This window comes from Oncorhynchus clarkii, chromosome 12 (assembly GCF_045791955.1).
Source record: "Oncorhynchus clarkii lewisi isolate Uvic-CL-2024 chromosome 12, UVic_Ocla_1.0, whole genome shotgun sequence".
Lineage (NCBI taxonomy): Eukaryota > Metazoa > Chordata > Actinopteri > Salmoniformes > Salmonidae > Oncorhynchus > Oncorhynchus clarkii.
In genome coordinates, this window is record NC_092158.1 from 50,158,172 (window position 1) to 50,168,684 (window position 10,513).

Here is a 10,513-nt window from a genome sequence, read left to right on the forward strand (position 1 = left end):
AGAGAAATGACAGTCCATCATTACTTTAAGACATGAAGGTCAGTCAAGAGGGAAAATGTAAAGAACTTTGAAAGTTTCTTTAAGTGCAGTCGCAAAAACATTCAGGCACTATAATGAAACTGGCTCTCATGAAGACCGCTACACGAAAGGAAGACCCTGTTCAAGACTTGTTTACCTAGCCACTGCCAGCAACCACTAATAACTGTAAAAAGAGTAATATTAGTGGTCATGTCATTAAGCTTTACAATCTCTTTCACATACTTAGAGATGATATGGGGCTGAAATATTAAAATATGCTGGTAAATAATCCCAAAGTGTGGATTGCAGTCTGTGTTTAGACTACTTTCATTGTAAGGAAACCAACAATATATATATTTTTTTAGGGTGAACTCTCCCGTTAAACACAATAAAACTTGGTAAGGAAACATAGGTAATTAAAACATTTGGGGAATCTACCTCATCAAGCAAAATAAAATGTTACAAAACCATAGTGGTTACAGAACAAGACCAGTCCCATGATGCCTCACTACTAGCCTCTAGTTATGAGCTTCAGTCCCTGATTAAGAGCTTCAGTCCCTGATTAGAGGGAGGTCCAGAGTTGAGTTCGAGGGCTTTAGAGGAATGCTTTAGTTTTAGGATTGTTCAGCTTCACGTTTTAGTTCAAAACCATATTGCCCATTCTTGTTAGGAGTGTTTTCTGGTTACAGGCAAGCGGCTCATGAATGTAGCAAACAGACAGAAAACGTATGAATACCGTAGTGTGTAATGTGTATTTGTTTGTATATGTATATACATTATTATTATTAAAACAGTGTGCAGGTGTGGTTGGAAGTACTTGTTTGAACAATGTTTTATGTTGGACCCCAGATGAGCTTGACTTTAGTTACTATGGATGCAGTGAAATGAAACCTCCAATTTGACAAGTTTTATGTTTCAGTCAGACCCTCCTCACTTTCCCTCAAACTCTACTGGTATCTTGAACTGTACCTGTCTCTCCCACAGGCCAGAAAGGTCATATGGGACCCCACACATGCACTCGACAAAGAGTTCCAGCTGATTCCACCGAGGAGGCGTTTATAGGGCTGAACAGATAAAAACATTTGTTTGTGCCCGTCAATAAAACTGCTTAGCAGCAGGGGAGACATTAAGGCAGGGGAGGGAGAAAGCAATGACGGACAAGAGCCTGGCCTGTAGGCCTTCATCCTGTGGAACTGCCACCTAGTCACAGTGTGTGTGTGTTGGGAGTGTACAGTATGATGGGGTGTTATTCTCAATTGATTCTATGTACTTATGTGGAAGCAGCAGCACTCTCTACTGTTCAAGTCATTTACATAGGCAGTGCTTTTCAAATGGTCACACTTAAACACTGATGTTTTTATTTTTATATAATCACATTTTATTGGTCACATACACATTTTATTTTATTTACATTTTACCCCCTTTTCGTGGTATCCAATTGTTAGTAGTTACTATCTTGTCTCATCGCTACAACTCCCGATTTCTACTCATTCCAGGGTTTTTCTTGTAGAATAATAGTGAAGACATTAAAACTATAAAATAACACATATGGAATCATGTAGTAACCAAAAAAGTGATGAACAAATCTCGGGAGAGACAAAGGTCGAAAGCCTCCAATTGTGGGTCCTCCGAAACACAACCAAGCCGCACTGCTTCTTAACTAAGCGCGCATCCAACCCGGAAGCCAGCCGCACAAATGTGGCGGAGGAAACACCGTGCACCTGGCGACCTGGTTGGCGCACACTGCGCCCAGCCCGCCACAGGAGTCGCTGGTGCGTGATGAGACAAAACCCTCCCAAACCCTCCCTAACCCGGATGACGCTAGGCCAATTGTGCATCTCCCCACGGACCTCCCGGTCGCGGCCAGCTCCGACAGAGCCTGGTCGCGAACACAGAGTCTCTGGTGGCACAGCTCGCACTGCAATGGCGCAGTGCCCCTAGACCACTGCGCCATCCAGGAGGCCCACATACACATATTTAGCAGATGATATTGCGGGTGTAGTGGATGTTATTGCGGGTGTAGCGAAATGCTTGTGATGCATTTAGCCTTGGTGCTAGACTTTCTCTACTTTGTGACAAGGTAACAACAAAGGAACTGGCTAAGGCAGAAACAAGTAAAGTTGCCTGTAGGCGCTAATCTAAATGTTGCATCTTCCCTACTAATGGTTGTTTGGGTTGGGGAATGGGAAGCTGATCCTATATCTGTACCTAGGTGAAACTTCACTCCGGAGTATTAATCAACCCATATAATACCCAGCCGTAGTATAAATAAAAAAGGGTCTGGGTTTGTGTTGAGAGAGCATGTTGTTGGCGCCCTCATGTGCCTGGTGGCGGTAGTAGCGGCGCAGGGCTTGGCTGCCCGGGTGGCACTGGCACATGTGGAGGAAGTACTCGTCGGGCCGGTTGGATGTGTAGCCGCAGTCCTCGCACACGAAGATCTTGGAGCGACGCTGGCGGTAGGCATACTGCTGGAAAACGCCATGGATCTTCCTCAGGTGGGATTCGAGGGAGCAGCGCTGGGTGAAGGCCTTGTCACACAGCTCGCAGCGGTACGGACGGATACCTGGCGGGAGGGGAAAGAGGGTGAGGAGGGTGTGTGCGGGGGCAGGTGCTCAAAATGAACTCACCCCTGTTTGAACATGTTTTATTTCATAATGCATATCTCCAAATGCCTCTGTTGCAAACATTTTTTTATTTTCTTCCATGGGCAGGCTGGGTCATTCCTGTTATGCGGTGCCTTTTCTGTCCCCAGGAAATAACCTCTTATTTAGATTCAAATGTTTCGTTCCAAAGGGCTTAAAATATCAAGTTAGGTGTCCTTTACCATAAAAAAAAACAAAGATATGACTCTCAAAAGGGGATTTTATGCATTTTGACCATTTTGTTTTCAGTGGATGTAGGTGTTCTTGCCATGTCCCTGCGTGCTATTTATCCACTTCTACGATATTTCTAAGTCATAAAATATTCAACATATGTATTCTTTATTTTATAGTCCTACTTTTTTAAATATCTGTCATCCTTTTTTTCATGATTACTGTATTTATTGTTACTGTATTTAATATGTTCTGTGTCTCTGATTTCTACTCATTCCAGGGGTTTTCTTTGTTTGTACTATTTTCTACATTGTAGAATAATAGTGAAGACATTAAAACTATGAAATAACACACATGGAATCATGTAGTAACCAAAAAAGTGATAAACAAGTCAAAATATGTTTTATATTTGAGATTTTTCAAAGTAACAACCTTTTGCCTTGATGACAGCTTTGAAGATAGCCCTATTTGGTAAAGGACCAAGTCCATATTATGGCAAGAACAGCTAAAATAAGCAAAGAGAAACGACAGTCCATCATTACGGTAAGACAAGGTGGGCAGTCGTGTTTTTTCAAGAGCAGTCGCAAAAACCATCAAGCGCTATGATGAAACTAGCTCTCGTGAGGACCGCCACCGGAAAGGAAGAGCAAGAGCTCTGACAGGTTGGAGGACATCTTCCGGAAGTTGTCATAATTACTGTGTAAGTCTATGGAAGTGGAGGACAACCATGAGCCTCCTAGGTTTTGTATTTAAGTCAATGCATCCAGAGGAGGATGGAAGCTAGCTGTCCTCCAGCTACACCACGGTGCTACCCTCCAGAGTGCTGTCAAGGCTTCTGTACACCTTCTTTTCAAAATAGTGTGTGTGTTTTAATCCATTTTTGGGTGACGTGAATATATTTAGTATAGTTTTATCTAAAAAAAAATAAATTTAAAAGCCTCCACTAGTGTGTGCGTGTGTGTACAGTGCTGTGAAAAACGTATTTGCCCCTTCCTGATTTCTTATTTTTTAGCACGTCACACTTAAATGTTTCAGAGCATCAAATAAATGTAAATATTACACAAAGATAACCCAAGTAAACACAAAATGCAGTTTTTAAGTGATGATTTTATTTATTAAGGGAAAAAAGCTATCCGGACCTTCATGGCCCCGAAACCTAATAACTGGTTGTGCCACCCTCAGCAGTAACAACTGCAATCAAGCGTTTGCGATAACTGGCAATGAGTCTTTCACGTCGCTGTGGAGGAATTTTGACCCCCTCTTCTTTGCAGAATTGTTTTAATTCAGCCACATTGGAGGGTTTTCGAGCATGAACCGCCTGTTTAAGGTCACGCCATAGCATCTCAATCGGATTCAAGTCCGGACTTTGGCTAGGCCACTCCAAAACCTTAATTGTGTTTTCTTCAAGCCATTCGGAGGTGGACTTGCGTTTTGGATCATTGTCCTGCTGTAGAACCTACGTGTGCTTCAACTTGAGGTCACGAACTGATGGCCGGACATTCTCCTTCAAGATTTTTTGGAGGAGAGCAGAATCCATGGTTCCATCAATCACAGCAAGTCGTCCAGGTCCTGAAGCAGTAAAGCAGCCCCAGACCAACACACTACCACCACCGTATTTGACTGTTGGTATGCCGGCATATGTAACGGGACGCACACCTTCCAAAAAGTTGTGTCTCGTCAGTCCACAGAATATTTTCCTAAAAGTCTTGGGGATCATCAATATGTTTTTTGGCAAAAGTGAGACGCGCCTTTTTTTTCTTTTTGGTCAGCAGTGGTTTTTGCCTTGAAACTCTGCCATGGAAGCCATCTTTGCCCAGTCTCTTTCTTATGGTTTTGTCATGAACACTGACCTTAACTGAGGCAAGTGAGGCCTGCAGTTCTTTAGATGTTGTTGTGGGTTCTTTTGTGACCTCTTGGATGAGTCGTTGCTGCGCTCTTGGGGTAATTTTGGTAGGCCGGCCACTCCTGGGAAGGTTCACCACTGTTCCAAATTTTCTCCATTTGTGGATAATGGCTCTCACCGTGGTTTGCTGGAGTCCCAAAGCTTTAGAAATGGCTTTGTAACCCTTTCCAGACTGATAGATGTCAATGACTTTGTTTCTCATCTGTTCCTGAACTTCTTTGGATCGTGGCATGATGTCTTGCTTTTTGAGATCTTTTGGCCTACTTCACTTTGTCAGACAGGTTATATTTAAGTGATTTCTTGATTCAACAGGTCTGGCAGTAATCAGGCCTGGGTGTGGCTAGTGAAATTGAACTCAGCTTTCCAAACAATGTGATTAACCACAGTAAATTCATGATTTAACAAGGAGGGGTAATTACTTTGTCACATAGGGCCATGAAGGTTCGGATAGCTTTATTCCCTTAATAAATAAAATGATCACTTAAAAACTGCATTTTGTGTTTACTTGGGTTATCTTTGTGTAATATTAAAATTTGTTTGACGATCTGAAACATTTAAGTGTGACAAATGTGCAAAAGAATAAGAAATCAGGAAGGGGGCAAATACTTTTTCACAGCACTGTATATGTTTGCATGCTTGTCACCTGTGTGTGTGCGTGTTTGCAAGTTCCCCACCTGTGTGTGTGTGTGTGTGTGTGTGTGTGTGTGTGTGTTCGCGTGTGTGTGTAGATGTGTGTGTTTTCACACCTCTCACCTGTGTGTGTCTGTGTCTGTGAGTATTGCATGCCTCACCTGTGTGAGTGCGCATGTGCCTCTTTAGGTCGAAGGTGTCGTTGAAGCCCTTGCCACAGCAGTGGCAGGGGTGTCTCTTCACCATGCTGTGGCACTTGAGATGGCGAGTCAACATGCACTGCAGGGGGAACACCTTGTCACATTCCGAACACATGAAGTCACCCGAGCTGAGGGGGACACGTGGCCGGGGCTGAGAGAGAGAAGAAAGGGACTTGGAAGTTATGACACAGACACTGCCTCTGACACTGCTTCAATGTACCGCAGGGGACCTTGGACACATTCAATCAAGCATGATAACTCTAAAACTCGTCACATAAGTTGTAAGTTGCGTACTCTCCTTTTACAGTATATCACACAGAAAGAAATCATATTTCTAATCAACAGGTAACTTCCAAAATAAAGGAAATAACCAACATAAAGCGTAGACACTGACTGGTTTTCTGTTTCACGCCCCTACCTTTTTGGTGACCAACAGATGCATATCTGTATTCCCAGTCATGTGAAACCATCGTTTTGGGCCTAATGAATTGATTTCAATTGACTGACGTTCTTATATGAACTACAACTAAGCCTAAAACATCTGATTCTTGATGGTTGCTAGTCAGCGACAGGTACCACTATACTTCGGCAGTTCTAATACTCTGCCAGGCACTTGAATCACCCATCTCTTTGCATAGCCCAGCCACCACATGCATTTTTGTTAATCGATCCATAAACAATTTCATGAATATCTCTGAATGATTTTGAAATAAAGTAGGCTAATGCAATTGAACGGCCAAAGCTATTGCTTATTGAAACTCCCAAAGCCATTCAATTATTCTAAAACATTTGAAGCAATAGCCTACACGGGTGTGGTCAACTATTGAAGCATAATTTCGCACTGCTTTGAGACAAGCAGTGGGATCTCTTGATGAATCAATATTTGTCAGATTTTTCTTTTCACTGAATCTCCATTTCGATATTGGTTAGGCTACAATTAGGCAGTAGTGTAAACTACTTTAGTAAAAATACTTTAAAGTACTACTTAACCTTTTCAACCGTGAGTTCCAAATATCTCTAACCGTCGCCCCTGCGTGAGTTTCTTCATGCCGTGTGATGTCAGAATGCTCTCACTGCTCCAAAATGTGATTGTTACGCAACAGGAGAGTTACCAGCGCTGCCCTTAAATCAAGGCACTCTGCCTGCTAATTAGATTTTGCGCTACGGTTAGGCTAGGCAGTAGGCTTGTATTTGGTGTGATAATCTGTGAAGTGAAAACATTTTATTTGCTTTGTGATTTGTCAAAAATGGTAAACAACTTGTCAAGTCATGTGCACTGGTCCTTGTATACACTGTAACAAGTACATCGACAATTTGTAATATGCTGAAAAGTGACTAAGCTAAGTTCATATTTTTCAGCAAATGAGCGCAGACATCTTTGACTTTGTTTATTTGCGCTTTATAGTGAATTGCATTCTGGGATTAGGGAGTTTTCGCCAAGTCAAACATAAACAAACATGGCTGCCATCATAAAGAATTTAGCTTCTGTTAGCTTAGTTGACACACATTTATTTTCTAAACAACATTACATTAGTCTCTTGCGCTCACCAGAGATGTGGTACATTGTAAACTAGTCTAGCTGTTAGGTCGCAAACTTATGTTTAGTTCTTTGTCAGCGAAACCTGTTATTTAGACTGGTTCATGGAATGAGTTGGGCAGTGGATGTGTTCCATGTGATGCTTGGATGATGAAGTTCGCATTTATCTTTTAAGATGTTCTGTTCCAAATGTATAAAAAAATTCAGACCCTTTACTCAGCACTTTGTTGAAGCACCTTTGGCAGCGATTACAGCGTAGAGTTTTCTTGAGTATGACACTACAAGCTTGGCACACCTGTATTTGGGGAGTTTCTCCCATTCTTCACTGCACATCTATCTTTAGGTCTCTCCAGAGATGTTCAATTTGGTTCAAGTCTGGGCTCTGGCTGGGTCACTCAAGGACATTCAGAGAGTTGTCCCAAAACCACTCCTGAGTTGTCTTGGCTGTTGTGCTTAGGGTCGATGTCCTGTTGGAAGGTGAACCTTCGCCCCCCGTCTGAGGTCCTGAGTGCTCTGGAGAAGGTTTTCATCAAGGATCTCTCTATACTTTGCTCCGTTCATCTTTGCCTCGATCCTGACTAGTCTCCCAGTCCCTGCTGCTGAAAATCATCCCCACAGTATGATGCTGCCACCACCATGTTTCAACATAGGGATGGTGCCAGGTTTCATTGATGTCCTTCTGAAAGGTTCGCCCATCTCCACACAGGAATTCTGGAGCTCTGTCAGAGTGACCATCGGGTTCTTGGTCACCTCCTTGACCAAGGTCCTTTTCCCTCGATTGCTCAGTTTGGCCGGGCGCCCAGCTCTTGGTGGTTCCAAACTTCTTACATTTAAGAATGATGGAGGCCACTATGTTCTTGGGGACCTTCAATGCTGCAGACATTTTTTGGTACCCTTCACCAGATCTGTGCCTCAACACAATCCTTTCTCGGAGCTCTACGGACAATTCCTTCAACATCATGACTTGGTTTTTGCTCTGACATGCACTGTCAACTGTGGGACCTTATATACACAGCCGTTCCAATTTATGTGCAATCAATTGAATTTGCCACAGGTGGACTCCAATCAGGTTGTAGAAACATCTCAAGGATGATCATTGGAAACAGGATGTACCTGAGCTCAATTTCGAGTCTCATAGCAGGGTCTGAATACTTATGTAAATAAGGTATTTCTGTTGTTTTTTTTAAAGCCTGTTTTCACTTTGTCATATGGGGTATTGTGTGTAGATTGATAAAAAAAAAACATATATTTTTAATACATTTTAGAATAAGGCTGTAACCTAACAAAATGTGGAAAAAGTCAAGGGGTCTGAATGCTTTCCAAAGGCACTGTGTATATATCTGTTTCTCACCGATACCTTAAAAAAAAGTTAGGGGAGTGGATCAGAAAACCAGTCAGTATCTGGTATGACTGGTATTTGCCTCATGCAGCACGACACATTTTGTTCTCATAGAGTTGATCAGGCTGTTGATTGTGGCCTGTGAAATGTTGACGCACTCCTCTTCAATGGGTTCTATATGGACCCCAAAAGGGTTCTATCTGAAACCCCAAAAAGATATCCTATGGGGACAGCCGAGGAACCCTTCTTTAACCCTTTTTTTCAAAGAGTGTATCAGCCTTGATTTGGCATTCCAAAACTCTCTATCTATGTACGGTAGGCCTACAACTGTGGTTTTACAGCAATTTTTTGGTGAGATTGTATTATTCAAACAATATAAACATACACAGACAAAAGATAGCGTACAGACGCACACAAACATCAACGACATTTCACCTGCCCAGACCCACATGCTCCCACCGTCTCCATCTCCAGCATCTGCAAGCCTCGATGCCACATGACCTCAAACTGAGCCACTCTGCCATTCTATGTTGCCCACACCCTTTCAATATTCAAATATAATGCATTTGATTCTTGCACCATCCCAATGATGGAGGATCACTTGATTTCCAGTTTTCAAGTTAAAGTTTAACAGACATTTCATAGGCAGCATAGCTCGTAAAAGTTTACCTTGGCTCGGGAGACCAGAGCCAGTGCAGCAGGGTGATAAAAATTATTCTGGCCCATGGTCCGAGAGAAGAGATTAGACCAACCATGGCCCCTGTCTGGCCCTAACCCTGGTTCTTCCCCTGGTACTGGTCCTTGTCCACTTATTGGCCCTGCCTCATGTGCTGAAGTCAAGGAGGGGGTATCTGGCTCTGACAGAGCCACAGGTTTGGGTTGGTCAAGGCAGTTGACTGTTGCAGACTGTACCTCAGCATTCTCACTCACTGAAAAGGTAGGGAGACAGACTCAGAACATGCACAGACATATTATTCATGAGAAATAACCAGCATATGAGGCAACGTCAGTATCAAACTGCCTGTGAGGCTATTCTATAATATTCTATCCTCTGATTAAGCAAACCTGTAACTTTCCTAAAAAATACAAGACTACAATTCAAACTAAATAAAATACGAATCATCTTACTTATAAATATGAATTGATCAAAGCGATATTGAAATAAATACATTGTAATAAATACAGTAATTATAAAGCAAAACCATTCACACACACTGTTTGCCTCAACACCGCAGTATTCTATTATCTCTTTCTCCCTTTTTTTGTTGTTGTATTTTTACTATTTTCTCAGATACTGCTATTTACAAAATTATAAGAATACTTGTCTTCTTGAACAATATGAATAAACATATCCAGAACTGACCTGATCTGTTGTCCTCTTTCCAGTCTGTCTGAACTGGGTCTCTCCACCTCCATCCTCCACAGGCCCCCTGTTTCTTATTTTTCTTATACAATAGGAATGACCGCGGCATCCTCTCTCTCTCTCTTTATTTTTCTCTCTCTCTCTCGTCTCTGTATGAATCTTCAACTTTCTGATCCTGAGTCTACTGTTAAACGCTCCTGCATCCCACCACTTTTGGTTTTGTGTTCAGCTACAGGACCAGGTATCACCTTACACCCCCCCCCCCCCCCCCACACCCCCACACACACACACACCTGCCCTTAGTCCTTCCATCACCACCCTTCCTATACCTTCCAACCAATGTCCGTTGTCCAAGATAATCACAACGCTCATTTCCATACCACTCATTGCGATGGTAGGAGTAGGGCGGAGAGGGACGTTTTTTTACTGGTGCGCACCTGCGTTGACTGTGCGCCTGAGCCTCTTTTAACTGGTCCCACAATTGTTTTACATCCCAGGGAGTGAGAATCTGGCTTACACATTCAAGCTATGCAAATGTGGGCCGGCAGTGCCTGGACAGAGGGCATGGTCGGAGTAAGAGGAGCATGCATAGAATAGCCACAGCCTGAACTGCTAGGACAATCTGCCTTTTCTTTTCTACCCTGCTTGAATTGTCTGGCAGATTTCGGTCGCTCAAAAAACAAAGACAATGATCATTCAAATGCAATAGA

The 10,513-nt window shown here is 42.7% G+C and overlaps 1 protein-coding gene across 1 annotated transcript; it reads right to left on the reverse strand.

Annotated features, from left to right (window-relative positions):
- Nucleotides 1-2,255: 2,255 nt before the first annotated feature.
- LOC139422476 (transcription factor Ovo-like 2) lies at nt 2,256-9,166 on the reverse strand. The gene is made up of 3 exons (XM_071173642.1): nt 9,110-9,166; nt 5,526-5,715; nt 2,256-2,581 (listed from the first exon to the last, which is right to left on the reverse strand). The coding sequence occupies exons 1-3, from the start codon at nt 9,164-9,166 to the stop codon at nt 2,256-2,258; spliced, it is 573 nt and encodes a 190-aa protein (XP_071029743.1).
- Between the last annotated feature and the right edge of the window lie 1,347 nt (nt 9,167-10,513).

Coding starts and splice junctions, on each gene's coding strand:
- LOC139422476 (XM_071173642.1), bottom strand. CDS start 9,166: ATGGGCCAGAATAATTTTTATCACCCTGCTGCACTGGCTCTGGTCTCC. Junction 5,716..9,109: donor CTCTGGTCTCCCGAGCCAAG/GTAAACTTTTAC, acceptor TCTCTCTCTCAG/CCCCGGCCACGTGTCCCCCT. Junction 2,582..5,525: donor GCACATGCGCACTCACACAG/GTGAGGCATGCA, acceptor CCCTCCCGCCAG/GTATCCGTCCGTACCGCTGC.